Source organism: Peromyscus eremicus, chromosome 5 (genome assembly GCF_949786415.1).
Source record: "Peromyscus eremicus chromosome 5, PerEre_H2_v1, whole genome shotgun sequence".
In the NCBI taxonomy this organism is placed as follows: domain Eukaryota; kingdom Metazoa; phylum Chordata; class Mammalia; order Rodentia; family Cricetidae; genus Peromyscus; species Peromyscus eremicus.
The window spans coordinates 76884419-76905285 of record NC_081420.1 but is presented as its reverse complement, the minus strand read 5'-3'; the positions used below and the strand labels follow the sequence as shown (position 1 = coordinate 76905285).

Sequence of the window (20867 nt, the reverse complement as noted above, 5' to 3'; positions counted from 1 at the left end):
GAAGCTGTGCTGGCCTGTAACCCAGCTTCACCAGGCAGGCCCTAACCCAGGAGGATTCCATAACCTGCACCAACTGCTAGGGACCAACCACGTATGCATACATGAGCTTGTGGGAGGCATTTCGTATCATGCCTCAACAATTATACGCCATGTAATTCCATGTATCCAATCTTTCAGTACTGGTGACTGAACCTTGCTCTTAGCACAGGCTACCTGCTGTAGCACTCACCAATATCTTCAGCCTGCTAAAGATTTAGAAAGCTTTCTAAAGATTTATTCATTTCAGGCCCTCAGCACTGGAGCCAGCAACCAGCAATCTTTGCTTCTCCACACCTGTCTTCTCAGCTTTTTTCACTCTACCAGATGCTTCTCATCAACACACATTCTGTAATACTAGCCATTTTAATATCTTTCTAGACACAATTACCCTTCCATCTACAGCTCCCAAACTGTCTTCCACTAATGCTTCAATATTCCCAAATCCAAACCCAGTTTCTGTTCTAGTGTCTCCCCTCTCAGCAGCCAGGGACAAGCAGGCTCTGGAGCCACAGTGCTGGCTGTGAGTCACTGTGAAGACGTGGGTGAGTTACTGACTTCTTGGTGCCAGGGTTTCTACATTTTTTTTTTTAAACGAGGATAAGAACACTTTTCTGATGGAATGAGAAAGGGTTCTGGTAGGATTCCATGGTTTCTTGTAGGCAGCACTTTGGAAGTATCCGCCAAGCTGTCAAGGCTCCTCTACTGTTGGCCACTGTCATCGCCGGTTGCCCTTCAAGCGTTCTCTTCTATTGGCCTGCAGGAGCAACTCCTCAGTCACCCCCGAGAAATGTTCAGGTCTTTGTCTCTACTCTGTGTCCATACATAGGTCAGGTAGTTTTTGAAACAAGTACCAGCTCACATTCTTTCTATGACACATTTGGTTAACCATCTTCCCAGTCACCTATTCTTACAGAACATCTTTATAGTGTGTGTGTATGTGTGTGTGTGTGTGTGTGTGTGTGTGTGTGTGTGTGAACACACCACACCCATGGAGAAGTCAGGACAACTTGTAGGAGTCAATCCTTTCCTTCTACCATGTGAGTCCTCGACATTGAACTCAGGTCACCAGGCCTGGCAGTACCCACTGAACTACCTCACTGGTCCCTTACAGAACTTGTACGTCACTGGAGATAGCAATGTGCCCAACCTAGAGTTCCTAGCTTCCTTTATAATTAGGTGTGGCTAGGTGGCTACCTTCCAAGGAGTGATATGCATGGGAAGTTTCATTTCTCTAAAAGGAGTGAGTCCTGTAAGGCAGTGTGCTGGCCTCCTCTTCTTGCAGGATATTTCCCATATCCTGCAGAATACGAATATGAGAAATAGAGCTCCATTTTCCTGCAGCAATATGAGACATGGAGTCTTCTTGAGGATGAAAACCTAAGGATGAAAATGGCCGATGGGCATCACCGAATCACCATTTTGGCCTTCTCTTATAGGATAAACTCTCACATGTTCAATTGATCATCTTTAATTTTGTTATATACAAAAGAACCAAGTGATAAAACCCTTCTGTATAAAAACCAAACTCTACCTGGTTTACAAAGTCCATGTGGTCTAATTCCTACTCACTCCCATGCTCCAAAAACATAGCATCAGGCTGGATCTGCCTTGACCTTATCTTAATTCAGTCCCTCTTCCCGAATGCTCTTCTCCCAGATTTATGCATAGTAGGCCTCTGTCATCACAGTCTCAGTTGAAATGCCATTTCCTCAGAGAAGACTTGCTTGAGACTATCCATGTGGTATTTTCTCCTACCCATTACTGTTGTTTCCAGATAATACAATTTGTTTACCCTAAGCCAGGCAAACAGGAAGAATGAAATAAGCCTTTGCTGAGCAAGCCAATGCATTATGGCATTTCAAGATAATATATTTTGTGGCATGCTTTGTTATCAGCTTGGAAGAAAACAAAAACAACACAAATTCTAGATTCGTTACATACCTCGAAATACACACAAAAACCAGTAAACAACTATGAAGTAATAGGAGCAAATTTGTATGTATTTGTATATTCTTGGGATGAGATTGCCCTTTTAAAAATTTATTTATGTGTGGGTATATAGGCATGTGCATGCCATGGTGCTTGTGCAGAGGTCAGAGGGTAAGCTGGGGGAATTGGTTCTCTCCCGCTATGTAGGACCTAGGAATTGAACTCAGGTTGCATGCTTAGAGGCAGGCACCTTTATTCCCTGAGCCATCTCTCCAGCCCAGAGTTACCTTAAGAGAAATCCAGAAACTATAAGATGTACACACACACACACAAAGGAATTTAAGAAAAAAATTATTGTTCTATAATAGAAGGCATAGCCAAGCTCAAGTTGGCTCTTGGACTTTCCCAAGTACATGTCAAACATATATTAAAGGGTACTGCATTAATTCTTCAGTTGGTAAAATACTTTGCAAGCATGAGGACTGAGTTCATTTCTCCAGAACCCATGCAAAAAGCTGGGCACACTTGTAATCTCAATGCTGTGGATACAGAATCTACTTGTCAAAGTTCTACGTCAATGAGACCCTGTCTCAAACAAAGAGGAGGAAGGCACCTGAAGACTGACAGTGAAGGCTGTCCTCTGACTTCCACAAGCACATGCACACATGAGCAACACATACACGAACAGGCATGTGTAGCTGGAGTTTTCTCTCGAGGTCCCGCCAAGCCCCAGCAGTCCCTTAGCCCACTTATAAAATAAACATACAGACGCTTATATTATTTAAACTGCTTGGCCATTAGCTCAGGCCTATCATTGTCTAGCTCTTACTCTTATATTTAGCCCATTTCTATTAATCTATACTTTGCCACGTGGCTCATGGCTTATTGGTATATCTTCCTTGTCCTGGCGGCGGCTCCAGGAAGTCTCTCTCTCTCTGCCTTCCTGTTTCCTCAATTCTCCTGTTAGTCCCACCTATACTTCCTGTCTGATTACTGGCCAATCAGTGTTTTATTTATATAGAGCGATATCCACAGCAGGCATGCACATGCACCCCCCCCCCCAAGAAAGTCAAAGAACAAATTATACTAGTGAAGTCCATGAAGAACATAAACATGCTGCAATATTTACAAAGGTTATGCAAACTGGAAAAGAGAAATGAAAGAGAAGAAAAAGGAAGCTGAAAATACGTAGGTAAAAAATGCAGAAAGTGGCTGGGTAAAGTGGAACATTGCTGAAATCTCAGCACACTGGAGACTTGAGGCAGGAGGACTACTGTGGGCTCCATCTCTTCAGGAAAGATCTTATCTCAAAAAAGCCAAACCACACCACAGCTCCATAAAGACAAACCCAAAAAGCTCTGGTCACATCAGGTATGGTAAAGGCAGGAGGAAAGAGAAACCAAATGTACAAGCAATGTTTGATACTAGGAATGTCATATACCTTGATTTTGAGAACACTCAGAAGTACACATCATGTGTTGAAACACATATAAGTGTCTTTAAAATGTATCTCAATAGTTTTTTTAACTACCTTAGGAACTTATCCTCTGTAGACACAGAATACTCTCCACCTCTTTATTTACCACTGGAAATAGTGGTAATATTCATGGTTAAGTAGCTGGATAAACTAGACACTTTGCAATTTAATGTGGAATCCAAAGTTTGTACAAAACACACACACACACACACACACACACACACACACACACACACAATGCAGAACTCTGCTTGATGATGGTTTTTCTCAGGAATGGGAAGATGGCTCCACTGGTCATCCAAGTATGAGAACCTGAGTGCAGTTCCAGAGGTAAAATGCCAAGAGAGTTCACAATCATCTATAACACAAGTGTTTAGGGGAGAGAGGTGTCAGAGAGAGGCAGATACTTACAGCTCTTTAACTAGCCAGCCTAACCGAATTAATGACCGTCAGGTTCAATGAGAGATGCTGCCTCAAAAAATAAGGTGGAAAGCAATTGAGGCCTCTGGTCTCAATACACACATGCATGCACATATGAACACACACACACACACATACACACACACATCATAAACAAAAATAAAGTCTCCTCATCAGTATGGGAGTACAAATTCCAATTCCAATTCCAATTTGAATTCATCTTTAAAAATGTATTAAAATTACCACATTTTTGGCTTAAAATACATACCTTTAACCCTTGCACTAGGGAGGTGGAGGCAGACATAGGTACATTTTTGATTTTCAGGTCAACCTGGTCTACATATCTCCTCTACCTCGGCAGACTTGGAGGGTTGAAATCCATCCTATGTTATTTACTACTGAAGAAGACAATGTTTAAGAGTAACAGGGCCAATACAGATGGCCAAGGGTATAGGGATGCCTCCCAAACACAGACATGACTATTTGCAAGGTGAGCCAGAGAAAAGGTAGGTGGTGGTAGTGTGCATTGGAAAAAGAAATATGCTGATTAGTAACCACAACCAACAGGAATAAGAGCTTAAATAGAAGTACCCAACTACAGAGTATTCAATCTCCCTTGTAATCAAAGAAACACATATAAAATGCCATCATTCATCAAGCTGAGTAAGAAAGAAAAAAAACAGTGGTGGTCTGAATGAGAACGGCCTCCACAGGCTCATATATTTGAATGCTTAGTCCCTAGATGTGGAACCGTCTTTGGGAAGGATTAGGTGTGGCCTTCTTGGAGGAGATGCGTCACTTGGGGTGAGCTTTGAGGTTTCAAAAGCCCACACCAAGCCAAGTGTCACTTTCTCTGCCTGCTGCCTGTGGATCAGGATGTAAAGCTCTCAGCTACTGCCTCAGAGCCATGCCTGACTGCTTTCTGCCATAATAATCGCAGACTAACTCTCTAAAACTTTATGCAACAATTAAATGCTCTCTTTTGTTAAGAGCTGCCCTGGTCATAGAACCTCATCACGGCAATGGAACAGCAGGGCAATAGGAGAATTGGGTGGACAAAAAACAATAAAAAACTTGCTAAGTATTTCTAGTAGACTCAAGAAATAATAATAGAAGCCTAATAGCTGAATACTAAGAAGACTTCTAAACCATAATACCTATTTTTTCTTATGACCCTTAGAAAATACTCAGAAAAACCATGCACCCAAACCATACTCCAAACATACTGTGGATCTGAATGAGTCTGTGCTAGCAATAGACGGACAGCCACTGGTGCACAGAACACTTCAGTCCCACACTGAGGAGACAACTATGACTCCTGAGTATGCAGTCCACAATCATGTTTAACTCTGCTGCATTTAACTAGAATCTTTGCACAGCCACTCAATTCTTGAAATATCCTCACCCACCCCAGTTTTGATTTTAAGCAAAAGACCATTTCCCAACTGAATTTCTTTTTATGCCCAATAACAAATAGAGAGTTCTGGTGCCATAAGTCTTTATATCTTTCCTAAGTCTTGGACCTTTATTTCACTTGCTTTGCTGCCTGGACCTTTAGATCCATGACTCCAGGGAGAGCTTTCTATCTATGGGACTCATTCTACAAATAACAGATCTGAAATACTTCTACTACATACAGCAATGTGAAGAAAAACAGGCAAACTCAGCTCAGGTGTGTTAAGCTGCTAGTAACTAACCAGTGAGGAGATCAAGAGTTCAGGCGCAGTAGTGAAACCTCCTTGACAGGAACCCAGCTGCATCACTGAGCATCATGGGACCTTAGAAAACTGCATCACACACCTATTTGATCACCTTCCTCATTAAAATGGACACGGCCTGACATGGTGGACACACACACCATCCAAACCTCTAAAGGATGTGGCAAGGGGACTGAGAGTTTGAGGCCTGTCTGGGACACACAGTGAGATGATCTCAAAAAAACCAAACTACAACAAAACAAATTTAAAAAAAAAATGATAAAATGGGCAAAATAGACAAATACCATGAAGTTAGACAAGGCCTTAAAAGACAGTTCAGTTTGTATTACAGCAAGCACCCCAGGAAGCTTCAATAAATGCTCACTACTACTCACTAACTAAAAGACAATTCAGTAGTTTAAGTTTATGCTGGTTCTCCTAAAACTCAAAATACCATGTCCTAATAGCATCTGCAAAGAGCTCAAGATTACTTCAAGTAATTCTGAAAAGAATCAGCAAAACTGTTATATAAGTGTCTGATGTTAGGTATTAAAGTGGTCACTTACAAAACCTTCACTATGAAACAGTAATCTTTTAACCACACAGTGAAATGAAAGCCACATGATGTATTTGAGTCCTATATTCACATGTCCTCTTGCTGAGGATAGTAAGGGGAAATGTAGTTCCTGTACAAGTCCATCTAGAGATAGCCAACGATACAAAGTTATACAATAAACCTATCAACATTAATTTATTTGAGTGTATGGGCTTCTACATGTGTGCCCACATGTATATAGATAGAGACCTGAGGTTGATACTGAGGCTTCCTCAATTGCTCTCCACTTTATTCTTTGAAGCAAAGTCTCTCTCAATTGAACCCAAAGCTTGCCAGCATGAGTACTCTAGCTCACCAGCTTGATTCTGGAGGCTCTGTCTCCACCTTCTGAGTGTTGGAGCTACAGTTGCTGCTACTCACCTGGCATTTTAGTTGAGTTCTGGGAATGCAAACAACAGTCCTCAAGCTTGTGCAGCAAGTACTTTGTCCAATGAACCACCTCTCCACACACCACATTAATTTTTAAAAGTTATATTCAAGTGACTCATATTTAAGTTCTGATCAAATCAAAACGACAATCTAATGGTAATAAAGATGACGTAACTCATGGAACAAGAATAAGCAGAAGTCTTGTCAAGACAGACTCAAAATGTACATAAATCTAAAATTTAATGCAACATGACCAAATTATAAGTGTATTGTGAGCTACCTTTCTCTAACATTATAGAAGCAAAAGTCTTATATTTAATAAAAATATACAGAATGTATAAAAGCTCTAATCACATGTAGACTACCAAGTATAAATGAAGTAAAATGTAAGGTTTCCATACATGAAGACACCCTGTTCAGAAAAAAGCCAAGCTGAAGTAAACCCACTAACACACATATTGCAAAGGTACACAAAAATGTTTATCATTTACCATTGTACATAGAGATAACTGCAAAAATTAATATCAGAATCTTAATGAGGGATAATACAATGACTAGCCTAAGTACATATTACTTATGGAGCATAAACAGCATAGGTCAATGTAAATTAAATAATGGATGAGTGAAAACATACAATGTACTATAACAAGGAGTTAGAAAACTGAATACTGTGGAAAAGGTTTATTATTCTGTACAGGTTGGTTTTTAATAAACTATTGGCTACTTGTTACAGTAAATTATCAACAATCTCATTGTAATAGCATTTCCCCACCATTCAGAATCTGGAAGCAATACGCCTTTCTCAAATTATTATTTAGTGTTTTCTCCCCCAGCTTCAAAACACAGAAAGAGGTTTTTGAATGGCAATTAGCCATTTATGGAAGCCATAAGCTACAGATAGTCATTACACAAGCTACAGTGAAGCATCTGGACAAACACTACCAACACTGTGAAAAAAGATGTTGGGTTTTAAAAGTGGAAGTACTTGAAGGAGTTATACTGTTCATGTCCTTCTGAATCCCAAATGAGGGAAAGCATTACTGCCATCCTGCCAGATGCCATGTAACTAAAACATTGCACCAAGGATCAGAAACCCAATGTGTGCAATGGATTAAAGCTCCAGGTAACTGAGCTAATCACTGGAGTAAATTAAAATACCAAACTGCTTTAACTTATCAATACTATTTTGGAAGCATCATCAGAACAAATAGAGATTTAATTATGAATTGGCCTGGGCTACATTCTGAACTGAGAATTTTACTTAGTACTAAGACTCTCCAACATCCTAGAAAAGCTGTGAATCATGCTTTGTTATTCCTCAAGGGAAACTGGATAGGCTTGATGACACCTGCATACCTTCCCATGGTTCTAGTTCTACATACCAAGTAATTCAGTAATTGATCAGAGTATTTAAGTAAAAAGGAGAACGAAAGCAGACTTGCAGCAACATGTGCTAGACAGATGATATTTTTAAAAAATGACATGATAAATGTAAATCATAAAATCAAATGTACTCATGAAGGTACACCTATTTTACGTTACATAAAAAACTACAGACTGCAAACTGTGCATGCGTACCCTAACATTTCACCTGGGAAAGCCAATGAGGGGATTTCTTGCAAATACTCACTGCCATGATAAAAACGATTATGTGCAAACTGCAAGGTCCCTAATAGCAGTTAAGAGTTTATATACAGAAAGATGTCACTATCTGATCAACTATGCAAGAGATGGACTCCCCAGAGTTTATAGCACAGAACAGTAACCACCACAGGCTCCTCCTCCATGGCTCTCTTCCCTGTGTGACAGCTTGACTCCTTTGTTCTGGTTCTCACTTTCCCACAGTCCAGGTGTCTGAATGATCTTTTCAACAAGCTCCTCAAAGGCACACTGAACACCATCGCAGGTTTTTGCACTTGCCTCTAAAATTCAAGGAAAAGGAACACAGTATAATTTTTGTTGGACATATTCTCATGTGTTTCTGGAGAATTATTATGGCATAAATAGAAGCTTACAAGATATTGATAATCAAATCAGCAATTTCTTGCCACAGGTTTAGAATTAGTAAATTTACTCTACTCCACACACACAGCTACTTTAAGTCTACCCACTAGTGTATTAGTTTAGCCCTAAGATTTGTAAAGCAACTGCAACTCGTAAGGCACTCCTCAAACAGTGGTCTAAGCTTTTTTCTTAAGTTTTCAGTTAATTCTTCAAATGAGCCCCCAAAGCAGATAGCATTCCTAGTTTCAAATAAGGAAACCCATGCTCCAATGTAAACGACTAACTTGAATTTTCTGAATGTGGAGCTATGTATGACATAGAGCTAGATGACACACCACCACTGGTGCATTCTGTGTGTGCTCTCAGGGCCCTGTAAGCTGAGTGCTTATCGGTCTTTCTCACTACCGGATGATTCCTTGCATTCCTTCTTTACTACTCTATTGCAGATGACGCTCTAGAGTCTTTCAGTTTTTTAATACTGAGGACTGAATCTATGGCTTTGTGCATGATAGGCATGTGTGCTCTACCACTGAGCTAAACCTCCAGTTGCTGATCTAGGGTGAAAAAGATGTTTGGGAGTGGGCAACAGAAGAAACAATTTGGCAAAGATTCTCTGGTCATCCCATTATTAAGTTTACAAGCTTCCTGCCTGTCCTGTTACTCTGTGGAAAGGTGAGCTGCCTATACCACCCCTTCTCATTTACCGAAGGCTCATGCACTCTTTTCTAATATTATCATTCAATCTAAATGTCTGCTAATATTTTCCATCTTACGAACAAGACTTGCTCTAGAGTCCACATACCTACCACGGAGCCACCCAGTGTCTCTATTCTTCATGGAAATCATCCTAGAATGTTGTTTGTATATGCTGCTTTCACCAACTCACCAATCCCATCCAAGGGGCACATGTACCAGGGAACTCCCACATCTACCTATATGTGCCTATGCAAACATGCCTATGATAAACTTTAACTTTTAAATTAGGCACAGTAATAAATTATCAACAATAACTAATAACAAAATTAAGCAATTATTATAATATGCTATAATAAAATCTCGTTCTTCATATTTGCAGAACAAGACTGACCATGGTAACTGAAACTCTGAGAGGGTGTACTGCGTGTAGGGGCAGGCACAGTCTACTCTGGCTTTTGTTCCCACGAGTCCATTAAGGGCATTCCTTTCACGGCCATCAGCACTGGTTCCTCTGGTCACCTCATCTGACATCCTTGGCATTTGGTATTACTAATCACTTCCCTCTTTAAATACTCTCACTCCTGTGACTCCCAGCACAGTCAATATGCCTTGGAATCCTCCTGTCTCAATGGCATGTCACTCATGGCCTTTCTGCTGGCCCCTCATTGGAATATTCTAGAGGTCAATCTCCGGCCCTTTTGAATCCACATTCTTGGAACAATTTCACTAATCACAGCATTTTAAATGCCACTTAAACAACTAGCATGTCTACTGGATATCTGAACACTGTCTCATCCTATGTCTAAGTAAAATTCTTGATTCTCACTTCCCATCAAATCTGCTTTACCTCGGTCTTCCACACCCAGGTAACAGAAATACAACCCACCTACTACTTGGTCAAGCTAAAAATCTGTAGTTGTCTTTAACTGTTCTCTTTCCTTGGCCTCATCCAATTTTCCCACATATACTGTCAGTTTTAACATTCAGAGTATCTCCCAGAGCTGTCAATTTTCCAAGACCCGCTGGCTGCAAGTACACCAGCTTTATTCCTCTGGACCACAGAAAGAGAAGAATCAGCTTCCTGCTTTCACTCCATAGACCATACTCTACATGTAAGGTACTCTAGAAGAGTACCAACTATTGCATGGCTTTCTGCTACACACATCTAGTATGTATTTCATCTTGTTAGCATACTCTAATCTCATGTCCTACCAGCTTCTTTCTCCCAAATGCATGTTAAGCTCCAGTCCACAAGCTTCCTTTCTGTTTCTAAACACACTATGCTATCCCCTACCTCTAGGAAACTTGCCACTGTCTCAGCATCTAGATGTGCACACTGGCATTCTGCTCAACTACGTCAATAGCTTTCCCTGTGTGGTCACCATGCCAGTACTCTCTCCCCCTTTCTTTCCTTCACAGCACTGCTTACTTGTTAAACCTGCTTTTCTACACTAGAATGCAAGCTCCAGAGGGCAGAGCATTTGTCTGTCTGTTCAATGTTATATCCTCCATGTCATGAAAAATGGAGAAAGGTAATATATGGAGATGTGGGACATGCAGCAATTCAACAGTAAAGGTGGCATTCAATTCCCTTCAGAACAGCAGCTAACCAGCCACTTACACCATCCTGCTTCAAGTCCATCTGCAGGTTCCTAGTATTTGAATAACACAGGATAACTAATCACTAATTCCAAAAGTTGCTGCCACATCAGAATCAGTGTGGGTAATTTTTTTTAAACAAGACTCTGAGAGAGAGAGAGAGAGAGAGAGAGAGAGAGAGAGAGAGAGAGAGAGAGAGAGAGAGACAGTGTGTGTGTGTGTGTGTGTGTGTGTGTGTGTGTGTGTGTGTGTGTGTTCACACATGCAAACTCATGGGCTGGTGCCTGCAGAAGACAAAGGATCTCCTTGGATTTGTGAGTCACGTACACAGGTGCTGGGAATCAAACGTGGGTCCTCTGAAGAGTGGTAAGCACTCCTAACTGCTGAGCCATCTCTCCAGCCTGTACTTTTAAGATACTTTTCGTTCCATGAGAGCAGAGAGGACAGTTCACAGATGATTCAGATACAGTCAGTTCACTCTTCTAGACAGGGGGTTGAGAACTTTCTGCAAACAGCCAGAGACTAAGTATTTTTGGCTTTGTGAGCCATATAGCTTGATGACAACTACAAACATTCACATAGCATAAAAGCAGCCAAAGGCAGTAAGTAAATTATAAGCATCCCTGTATTTAATATAATGGGTGAGTGGTCCATGTTTTAGCTTGCCAACCTTGAGCCTCAAATACTAGTATGCCTAGAAACCATACAAAGATATCACTAAAACTCAGATTCCAACTGAAAACTGGGTTACGGCCTGGGAAGATGCATTTCTATTAGTACCAAATTCTCAGATGATGCTGATACCCTGTGTACCAGTGGGTACAATTCAACTATACTCTATGATTTCAACCAAAAGAAGAGGAATCTCATTCTACAGTTAGATTATGTATCATTAGACAACAATGAACTGCATATATTTTATGGTTCTTTAAGGAAATAATTCAACAAAACCATAATTTAAAATTTTTTCCTTAAGATTGGAAAGATTCACTTACTCACTTACCTATGAACAACATAGAATGCTTGCGTGCAAATTTCAGGCCTTCATTTCTATCAACTTCACGATTTTCCTAAAAGATAAAAGCAGCAAATTTTAAAAGATGCCAGCCATTTGTAGAGGTGGTGAGGCATGACTGTATTCTCAACTGCTTAGAACCATCTGAATGGTGGGGTGTGCCTGTATTCCCAACTACTTAGAAGGCTGTGGTGGTTTGAATGGAGATGACACCCATAGATTCATGTGTTTGACTGCTTGACCCATAGGGAGTGGCACTATTAGGTGTGGCCTTGTTGGAAGAAGTGTGTCACTGTGGGGGCAGGCTTAGAGGTCTCATAGACTCAAGCTATGCCCAGTGTGATAGACAGTTCATTTCCTGTTGCCTACAGATCAAGATGTAGAACTCTCAGCTCCTTCTCTAGCACCATGTCTGCCTGCATGCTGCCACACTTCCTGCCATGATGATGATAATGGACTAAACCTCTAAACTGTAAGCCATCCCCAAATAAATATTTTCCTTTGTAACAGTTGCCACAGTCATGGTGTCTCTTCACACTAACAGAAACTTTAAGACAGAAGTTGGTATTAGGTACTGGAGTAATGTTGTGATAGGCCAGACCATGTTTTTGTTTGGAGGAATGTGGACTTTGGAACTATAGATTAGAAGAGCAGTTGACCACTTTAAATGGGGCTTAATGGGCCATCCTAGTAGGAGCATGGAAGACAGTGATGCTGAGGGTGATTTGACCTGTGGGGGTGTGGCTCAAGAGGTTTCAGAGAAGAATATTAGTATGTGGCCTACAGGCCAGTCCTAGGATATTTTGGTGAAGAATGTGGCTGTTTTTTGTCCTTGTTCAAAAAGTCTGCCTGAGGCTAAAGTGAAGAGTTTTGGATTAATTCCTATTATGGGGTATTAGTGTTCTCTTCTGAAGATCTATAATGAAAACAAGCAATCTGAGAAAGGAAAAATACAAAATGTACAACTTGAGGAGAAAAGGGTTCCAGGAAGTGAAATGGAGCTAAATCCTTTGTTCAAGGAGATAAACAGATTAAAGGAAAGCCTGACATTAAGTGGGATAAAGGGAGTGGAGACCTCAAGGCAAGACTTCATCTAACTAAGATTCCAAATTGTGAAAAGAAATTAAAGAGCTTAGGTCCAGGTGTGGTAGTACACGCCTTTCATCCCAGCACTTAGGAGACAAAGGCAAGGCCAGTCTGGTCTACAGGGCAAGTTCCAAGACAGCCAAGGCTTAGGCAGTGAAGGAAAATCAGAAAGCTGACAAAGATGTAACTGAATGAGGGGACCATGTTCCAGCCCCAGTAAGCAGCAGAACTTGGCAGCTTCAGTCACGTGGTTCTGGCTTTAGAGTCAAGGATAAAAGAAAGGCCTTATGGAACCTTTCTCTGTGACTAAGGAAAGCTGCTGAGGCCAGGCATGTGGCAGGAATGTCCCTGCGTGGAGAGGCCCACAGAGGCCATTGTATGAAGCTGTGAAGGTGAAGCCTGGATTGCCTTGGACACCCCAAGACGTTGGAGATGCTAGAGTCATGGGATACCTGCTGAGGAAAGCTGCTAATGGAGTGGAACCAGCCCAAGAGAAAGAAGTGTGTTGCAGTCAACAACACTGAAAGATGATCTGAAGAGCATTTTGACATCAGACATGGAGATGCAGTTTAGAGTTTGCCCAGCTGGTTTTTGGTCTTGCTTTGGTCCAGTATTTCCTCACTATCCTCCCTTTTGGAATGGTAATGTATATCCTGTGCCATTATATGTTATAAGTATATCATCTGTTGTTTTTTTTTTAATTTTATAGGGGATTACAGTTAAAGAGATTATATGAATCTCAGAAGAGACTTTGGATTTTTAAACATTGTTGAGACTGTGATAGACTATGGGGACTTTTAAGGTTGAACTAAATGCATTTTGCATTATGTAATGGCTACAAGTCTATGGGGTCAGGGAGTGGAATATGGTGGCTTGAATAGGTATGTCCCCTATAGACTCATGTGTTTGAATGCTTGGCCCATAGTAAGTGGCACTATTAGGTGTAGCCTTGTTGAAGTAGGTGTAACCTTATTGAAGGAAGTGTGTCACTGTGGGGGTGGTATTGGAGGTCTCACATGCTCCAGCTATACCCAGTGTGGTAGACAGCTCACTTCCTGTTGCCTGCGGACTAAGATGTAGAACTCTTAACTACTTCTCCATGTCTGCTTGCATGCTGCCATGTTGCCCACTATGATCCTAGACTAAACCTTTGAACTATAAACCAGCCCCAGTTAAATGTTTTCCTTTATAACACTTGCCATGGACATGGTGTCTCTTCACAACAATAGCAACCCAAACTAAGACAAAGGCTGAGAGGATTTTAATTCTGGGACCAGCCTAGGTAAGCTAGCATTAAAATTAAAAAGGGTTGGGATGCAGCTCCATAGTAGAACATGTGTTTAGCATGCAGGAAGTGCTGTGTTTAAATCTCATTTCTCTTCCTCTCCCCTCCCCAAAAAGAGCTACCCAAATGTCAAGTGTCTGCTTTTTACCTTATCAATTTTATTTCCAACTAGCATGTTTACTATGTCATTTCTTGTACAGTATGTTTCCAATTCATTTAACCAATTATCCAGTTTAACAAAGGTGTCTCTTCTTGTGACATCATAAACTGAAATGAAAGCAAAGCCACTAATTTAAAAATCACACAAAATAAGAGCAATGACTTATTTTTGATACTCGCTAAAAGCTAACAATAGTGTATAAGCAAGTCTGTTTTTTGTTAATCCTTCACTGCTTACTAGTGAATACTTAAAACAAATTTAAATCATTAACACACATAGTAACATTATACCCTATGTGGCAACTGACAATAAGTTAAAACAAAACTGTAGTTTGATAATGTTGAGGTCTATGTGAGCACAATATCTTAATCTAAATCTTAACAGGATATCAAAATATTACATGACTTTAAACATCTATGAACCTCTTTTTTTTTTTTTTTTAACAAGGATCAGAATTTGTAACTTTAAAAAAAGTCAGTGTCATTATTGTGCTGGCTAGTTTTATATCAACTTGATACAAGCTGCAATTATCTGAAAGGAGGAAACCTCAATTAAGAAAATGCCTTCATAAGATTCAGCTGTAGGGCATTTTCTTAACTAGTGATTGATGGAGGAGGGCTCTATCCATTCTGGATAGTGCCAAACCTGGATTCATGGTCCTAGGTTCTATAAGAAAGCAGGCTGGCAAGCCAGGATGAGCACCTGGTAAGCACTACTCCTCCAAAGCACTACATTAGCTCCTGCCTCTAGGTTCCTGCCCTGTTTGTGTTCCTGTCCTGACTTCCTTCGATGATGAGCTATGATGTGGAAGTATAAATCAAAAAAACCTTCCCTCTCCAACTTGCTTTTGGTCATGGTGTTTCATCACATCAAAAGAAACGCTAATTATGACAGAAACCAAGTGAAACTCATCCTGTGTGGCTTCCTCTGTTGTTACTTTTGTCTTGTATCATCTTGCATCATGAGCTCGGTTTCCAAACTGTTTGCCACTCTTATTAAAAAATAACATAATCAAATGGAGGATGACTATGACCTCAGCAGATTATCTGAAAACCAAATATTCTGGTTTTAAACTTTGATTGATTATGAACCCTAACTGGTGTTTAGTGCTACTTTTGATAAAACAGATTCTACTTAATAACAAATACTCTGTTTACAGACTGAAGCAGGTGTTAATTTACTGATAAATGAAGACTAGTTTCAGTAATGCTCTGGGACAGATGTGGGCTAATTTTCAATTTATATCCTCATCAATATGTTTTTTAAAACCAAAGATAATGGTCTTCTCTTTTTTAAATTTCCACACAGAGTTGAAAAAAGTTAAGTTTAATGTTCAATAATATTAAATAAAGTCTCTATAACTTACAATTACATATATATGAACACATACACATAAAAAAGTACCCCTAGAGAAAATATGAATCTTTCTAGATTAGAAATTTCAATGGAAAGTATTTTAAACAATGGACAATATTTAACAATGAATAGTATTTATCAATGGATAGCATATTAAAGTAAAATACTTACCTAATATAACTCCCTGTGCACCTCTGTAATAGCTGGGAGTTAATGTTCTGAACCTCTCTTGACCAGCCGTATCCTAGAAATGACAATTAATTATTACTAAGTAAAGCAAAGTATAAATATCATATCTTCAATGTTATTGAGCATATTCAAGCAAGTCAAAAAATTATTAAAAACACTTAGAACTTAAATACAATGTACATTTACTAGTAAGTGTTACACATATAAAATCAATTAAAATTAAATTAATAATAATTTGCATGACTGGGTCATCTCTAGAAAAACACAAGTGAAGGTTTTCTGCCATTACAGTCTTAAGATTTTTATCACACATGAAACGTAGTTCTTTGAATGCATGATTCTAAACTTCAGATACACAATCATAATATCTGGGAACATTTATGTCTAATCTACGAAGATTCTGACAGAATCCATCTAGGCAATCTAGGTTGGGGAAGGAAAACCCAATCTTCCTAGGTTGTTATGATGAAGTGCAGCTGAGGACCACCGATTTAGACAAATACAGAAGTAGTTTATTTCAGGGGAGGGATTTTAAAGATCTGCTTCAAAAGAGGCTATATTTTCTTTTAGGAAAATACATAAAACAAAATGTATTACAGCGGGAGGAGGGAAGAGGCAGGGAGAGAGAGAGAGAGAGAGAGAGAGAGAGAGAGAGAGAGAGAGAGAGAGAGAGAAAGGAGGAGGAGGAAGGGGGGAGGGACTAATTTCATCTTCTTCCAGGCCTCCTTCCTGGTCTTTCCAGCACCCCTGGATTGTGTTTCAAGGTATCGAGGATCTTACAGAGCTGCATCTGGCAAATTGCTGCTTCAACCTATTATAATGAAAGGGTTACTAAATAAAGTCTTAGTAACAGCCAGGCCCATTAATATCAGTATATGGCCCAGTTTAAGGTTTAAATATTTACTATCTGGCCTGTGCTGCTGATATAAGGTAACCCAAATGAAAGTAAAGACACCCATCAAACCTCATCTTAGCTGCCAGGATCACTGTGCAAAAGCAAGGTTTGCTATGGACCAAGCACAAACTCCTGCAGACATAAAAAGTGTCCATAACCTCTGAGACGTTTGTTAAGATTGGAGAGGAATTTTCAAACAGCAACAAGAGGTGCCAGCAATATGGAGTGTCTTTGTCTGGCCAAAGAAGAGAATGCTGTAAAACAACAGAGAGTATCTGAGGAAATTCAGAGTCTCACAAGAGACACTTAAGAGGAAAACTACTTCCAGCATGAAGAGCTTTGAAATACACCATCCTTGCTCCCAGATTCATAGCAGCAAAGGACGATACCCCTAGCTCTGCTACATTTCAGATAAAGACATAACACAGTTAAACTTCCTGATCAGAAAATTGTAGTGAAAAACCAATTTCTCTCTTCAAATTCCTCAGGCTTAAAGGTTCTTGCAAAACCTCCCTCTCACTTACAATCACTCAATTTACATACATACTTAAGTTTTAAAAAGCAATTTTATAAACTAAAGCTTCATCAAGCAGACACACTATCTAAAGCAGATTATAACTGATAATGATAGAGGTAAATATTTTAATCATCATGACATGGCTATTATTGAGTGATCAAGACTCAAGTTTGTAAAAGAAGTCAATTGGGAACCATGATACAACTTTCAAGTGATAGAAGAATTAAGTGTATAATTCTGCCACAATAGAATGCAACCTTTTTCAATACACCCATACAGAATGCAACTAAATAAAGGTTTTCTGCCATGTTGGGCTTAAGACTTAATCACACACGAAATCTACTTCATTGAAAGCCAGGAAAACATATATTACCAATGGTCAGAGACTTAAATCTGTATCTATTTGAGACAATCCAATTCAGGAAAATGAAACACTGGCTGGAGAGATGGCTCAGCAGTTAAAAGCCCTTACTGCTCTTGCAGAGGACCTAGGTTTTGTTCCTAGTATCCATCTAGTCAAACACAATAGTCTGTAACTCCAGTTCCAGGGGAACCCAATGCCCTTTTATGGTCCCTGGGGACACCAAATATGCACCTGGTACACAGAAATACATGCAGGCAAACACTCATACACATAAAATAAAAATTATACTGTAAAAAGACAAGTTATTGTCAGAAACATATTTTAGCAATTACTTACATACAAAGAAGCAGCAACATTCAACTACTCAATATCCACAATACTGGAATTCTCAGAATTCCATCATGAGAAGCATTTAAATACTACAGGTTTGTTTGTTTGTTTGTGTTTTAATTTTTATTGTTGTCTTTGTCTTTGTTTTCAAAGAGAGAAAGGGAACAGAAGAAAAGCTATCAATAGCAAAACTGTTTCACAATTCAAAAACTGTTTCACAAGGTCAGTTGTGAAACAGAAAATTCCAATAAATTAATTTCTAGGCCAAACACAGGGCAATCTAGTATGAATGCCGAGAACAACTTCAAAACTGCCTGGGGCTGAGATGGCTAAGGAAGTCAGAGCTGCCTGTGTTTGACCCTCGGATCCCATGGTGGAAGGAGATAACAGATTCTGAAAAGTTAATTTCCTCACCTACAAGCATGCTGTGGCACTGTGTGCCCTCACTCATTCATAGTCCCCCTCCCCTCCTCACACACACATACACACACCATTGTAATTTCGATCATTTTGTATGTGAAAGTAATTTTGACAATTTGTATGTGAAAACTTAACTAAGACCAGATGTTAAACCTTTGGCACTTTTTGATTCATTTATTTATACAAATGTGTTAGTATGATAATTTCTTGCACCACAGCATTAGACGAGATTTTATAACAACTGTGAACTTAATAGTCAAACATTAAACTTTTGCTTGTGTTTGTCTTAAAACCAACAATAAATGTTTAGTAAATTGCCATCTTTGTTCAGATGAAAGAAACCAATCCTTTTGTATGCTGTGGTTTTATTTTCTAATGGGGAAAGGCAAGGAAATTAAAGATTACTAAAGACAAATATGGATTAAACCCAAGGGCTGAGAAAGCCCGAGTAAGGCTAAATACCAGAATTCAGAGCATCCAAGTGAGGCAAAGGTGTAGAAAAGAAGAGAACACAAGCTCCCAGAGGCCATGTGTATCATGGTGAGTGTGCACTTTGGAAGTAGTGGGGGCAGGGCTATGAAGCTAACAAGGAGAGGAACTCACTCACTGTATTCTATAAACACCACAGCAGAAATTAGGGTAAATTATGGACTCAGACATTCCTAATATTGTCCGGAAGCCCTTCTCCCCAAATATGACATGACACTCAGATGTTATAAAGAAAACAAATAACCAGATCAAATAAATACCAAAAAGCTTTGATAAGGCAAAAGTATCCCCTAAGTTTCCTTCCCATTCCACATTATCTTCACCAAGCTTTGAGTGGTGTGACAAACTTACCCCTACAGGGTAAGAGAGTCAGGGCTATACACACTCATAAGACATAAGCAATTTTAAAGATAAATGACAGAGTAGAAAACATAACAAGCAAAGAGTGAACATTTTTATTATGTAAAGATTTTATTTTTCCAGAAATAGTCCTTTATTACAGTTAAGTGAGAATTCAGTTGAAAGTAAACAGAACAGACAGATAATAAATTGGTTAAGCACCAAAAAAATCTATGAGTCATAAAATCTCTTTATTATGCCTGGGAAACTTTAGAATTTATTTACTATCCGATGTGACTGCTTACATTATGAAGATAAAGAATCAGCATGGAAGTATCTACCAGTCCTTATATGTCAGAAGATGGTTACAATAACATAACTCTTTATAATAAAGACTTTCAATCATGGAAAAAACAAATGTTAATATAAAGTGGACTATGAACAGAAGTAAATTGTTTGCAAATATGACCACGATTAGAAAAACTCGGAAATACAATGTAAGTAAAAAGTTATTAGAGAGACATAAATGAGAAAGGATAGTAATGCGTACAGAAATGAAGGTGCTGGAGGAGTGCATATGATAATCCGATCAGTGGGAGTGAAGACAGTGGCAGATCTTCACACACACCCTTTCAGCCACCATTTCCACTGCTAGCCTTACAACCCCAACAACTAGATAAGCACAAACACATACACAAAGTGGGATGTTCGCCAGCCCTAATGAAATGTTTTCCTTTATAAGAGTTGCCGTGGTCATGGCCTCTCCCACAGTAAGAAAACTCTAACTAAAACACAGCTCTTCTAGAGGATCTGAATTGGGCTGCCAACATCCATAGCTGGTGACTCAAAACCTCCTATAACTCCTGCACAACACGGCATATAGACATACAATAAATAAAATAAAAATACATTTTAAAAAGTACATTTTAAAAATTCTTACCCATATTGCAAGTTTAGCCTTATTTCCATCCACTGAAATCGTTTTCACCTTAAAGTCAACACCTTGAAGAAATGAAAATTTTGGTAAGTCATCCAGTAAAATATGATTTTTAAATTTATTATAAAGAAAACCAGAAAAAAAAGGAAAAAATATTTTATCAATGTCTCACTTCTGAAAACTCTAGACATGAAAGCTGAAGGTATTAATAAGGACAGCTCAGGATTAATAGTGTAGATGGGAAGAAGGCTTTAAAAAGACTTGGAAAAGGAAAGCTCAAATTCAACTGCGATGATCACTGTGCAGACTGAAATTCAGCAGCTACAATTAAAGTGCTAATCCAAAAATGATTGAGGGTTTTTTTTTTTTTCTTTTTCTGATTGCAGATCGTGGCTGTTTTCAAGGACTAGAGTACTGTCTAACCCATGACAAGGGCACTACACCCATGAACTGCCAGCAATATGGCTGCCTGCACAAGACCACATAGGTTAACACACGAACATGAAGTGGTTAAAATTTTATAAGGCCTTCCCTAAAGAAGACTACAGGTAATCAGTCAGTGGCTGCTAAGAGAGAGAATCAGTTTACTTCAGAGACGAGCCCTCTGATAGGTTCCCAATCCTACATGGTCAGCCCTAA

The 20867-nt window shown here is 39.3% G+C and overlaps 1 protein-coding gene across 1 annotated transcript in view; it reads right to left on the bottom strand.

Moving 5' to 3' along the window:
• Positions 1-6768: 6768 nt before the first annotated feature.
• Positions 6769-20867, bottom strand: part of Rab18 (RAB18, member RAS oncogene family) — a 36755-nt gene continuing 22656 nt past the window's right edge. The window contains exons 3-7 of the mRNA XM_059263751.1: positions 20232-20293; positions 15920-15992; positions 14381-14499; positions 11850-11916; positions 6769-8469 (exon numbers count right to left, since the gene is read on the bottom strand). Of these exons, the coding sequence (XP_059119734.1) occupies positions 8294-8469; positions 11850-11916; positions 14381-14499; positions 15920-15992; positions 20232-20293 (497 nt within the window). The 3' untranslated portion in view covers positions 6769-8293. The remainder of the gene's footprint in view (positions 8470-11849; positions 11917-14380; positions 14500-15919; positions 15993-20231; positions 20294-20867) is intronic.